The sequence below is a fragment of the Phaethon lepturus genome, unplaced genomic scaffold (assembly GCF_000687285.1).
Source record: "Phaethon lepturus isolate BGI_N335 unplaced genomic scaffold, ASM68728v1 scaffold27474, whole genome shotgun sequence".
In the NCBI taxonomy this organism is placed as follows: Eukaryota; Metazoa; Chordata; class Aves; order Phaethontiformes; family Phaethontidae; genus Phaethon; species Phaethon lepturus.
The window spans coordinates 1-2,343 of NW_010535922.1; the positions used below are offsets into that span (position 1 = coordinate 1).

General features: G+C 54.5%; 1 protein-coding gene across 1 annotated transcript in view; it reads left to right on the plus strand.

Annotated features, from left to right (window-relative positions):
• The first annotated feature begins 205 nt into the window (after positions 1 to 205).
• Positions 206 to 2,343, plus strand: part of SDC3 (syndecan 3) — a 12,672-nt gene continuing 10,534 nt past the window's right edge. The window contains exon 1 of the mRNA XM_010286016.1: positions 206 to 315. Within this exon, the coding sequence (XP_010284318.1) occupies positions 206 to 315 (110 nt within the window). The remainder of the gene's footprint in view (positions 316 to 2,343) is intronic.

The window sequence follows — 2,343 nt, forward strand, 5'->3', positions numbered from 1 at the left end:
CGGTGGGGACTTTTGTTCGTGTGGTCGGGCTTTTTTTCTCCTCCGTCTCCCCGGAGGTAAAATGCGCAGCGTGCTGGGAGATGAGGTGTTAGCAACAAGTCAGCTCGGGAGGTTTGCTGCTTTTCGTGCCAGCCCTGGCTCTGGGATGTTTATTGTGTAGTGGGGGAGGATCTGGCACTAATGCGTTGAAGAATTGGGATAAAAAATGGCGGTGGAGGGCGATGATCCCAAGGAGGGGGAGGAAGAGGTGGTGTTTGAAGAGCTGAGCCTGGTCCAGGGCACCTGGACTCGGCGGTTCGTTATATTCCCCGAGCGGTGATTAAACACTCATGAGCATATGTGTCCGAACGCGGGTTTTGGGGAGCGCCTGCTCCCAGCCCGGCTCCTCGCTGCGTTGCCTGCGTTGGCAGTGGCGAATCGATATAAAGCCAGAAAAACTGCTGCTCTTCGGTAAATGTTAATGATTATTTTACTTGCATGAAATAACTGGCCTATTAAATCAAAATGCACTGGGGTTTAGGCAGCTGTTATTCAGGGGCTTAATTAATCTGGGAAAGAATGAAGTCACACGAAATAACTGGCTGCTTCTCACCCGAGCTCACACCACTTTGGCGAGTGGGATCTCTGCCGGCTGTGAGCATCAGCCCCCCAGTTTCCACCAGCATCCTGCACCCACAAACTCCAGCCGTGCCTTCTAGCCCAGCCTCCTTGGCTTTGCCGTGGGCACCGTCATCTCGAGCAGCTTTGGTGGTCTCTAGCATCAGACCTTGGGCAAAATCTTGGCTGGGGCTGACCATGCCGGGACATGGAGGTCTTCTCCCGAAGCAGCGAGCCCTGGTGACACTGAGGTGCTGTCTGGCACAGCTTTCCAACGGATTTATTTTTAACTTGCAGTCTTGGATCGAAGAGTGGAAATTCAGTGATTTTTGTAGTGGGAAAAGAGTGGTGGAGTCTTTAAGGTTCAGAGACGATGTTTTCATTCCAACTTTATATGCAAGTTAGTATTATTTCAACTGTTTATATATCACTAAATCATGTGTTGGGATGAGTTATTAAGGTTTTCTATATAAAACACCAAAAAGATGCTTTCAAGGGGTGATTAATTGAAAATATCCCATGGAAAATATCATGGAAATAATTGACGCTTTTCCTGTGATATGTTGTCCCTTTAAATGCATTTTCCTCGAGAAAACAGCTTTCAGCCCCTGAAGGATTGCTTTCTAACGTGGCCGGGTTCGGAATCTCCCTTGGAGGATGCGCCCCGGGTCGCTGTTGCTCTTGCACGCTGCCAGTGCCGCTTGCATGGCTCCATCCTGGCACGGCCGGGCTCCTGCCTGCCTTGTCCTTCCCCTTGCCCCTGCAGCGTCGGGTCCGCTGCGGGCAGCAGGGGCTTTGGGCTTCCCAAAGCTGTCTCACTGGATTGAAATGCAAACAGACCTTTAGCAAGAGCCCTGGGACTTTGGCTTTCTGGGTTTTTTTCTGTCCCTTTTGCAAGCAGGATGGGCAGGGGTTGGGATGCAGAAACCTGGACAAGAACCTTTGCTTGGCACCAAGGGATGGGGAGGGACCGGGTGCTTTCCTGCACTGCCCAGTCCCGTTCTCCAGGCTGCTTTCGCACTGATTCAGTCTTCCTTTTCCTCTTTAATTGCCCACCCGTTGGGACGTGGAGCAGGCTGGTTCCCTGCTGATGCTCTCTGCATCCATCCCTTCCCTTGCCTTGGCCACATCTCATGCCTCGGGGTTGTGCCAGAGGCTGCTTGGATGGCCATGGACATCCATACCATGGGATAAAATCTCCTCCATCCCCAGCTTGCTGTGCCAGGTCTCCCTGCAGCGGGATCCGTCATGTCCCAAACCCCTCTTGTGTCGCCAGCGGCTGCGGCTGGACCCGGCGGGAGGAGGCGCGTGGGCTCCTCGGGCTGCAGTGCTTTCCCAGGGCTTGCTTCGCCCCTGGGAAAGGGGCAGCTCAGCGCTGCTCTCCGTGCACGACGCCAGTGAGCCTTCGACCTGTGCCAGGGACAGGATTTTACCACCTGGCTTTGTGCCCCATCGCCGCCAGCCCGAGCTCCCGGCGTGAACCCAGCCTGTGTCCCCACCACCTTAGAAACTACCAAATTTCATCCTTTTTTATTGCCCTTCTGATTCCTCCAGGGAAAACCCTTGAGCTTCTGTCCAGGAGGGCTAGGAACGTCCACAGCCTTCAGTCACATCCGACACCCAGTCTGGGGCTGGTGACTCCCAGCCAGGGCTGCTGGGGCGTGGGAGACGCGCTGACGCTCCGCAAAGTCCCGCAGAAAGCAGATGCTGGGACTCGAGCCGGGATTTTTTGGCCTCCCGTGCCCG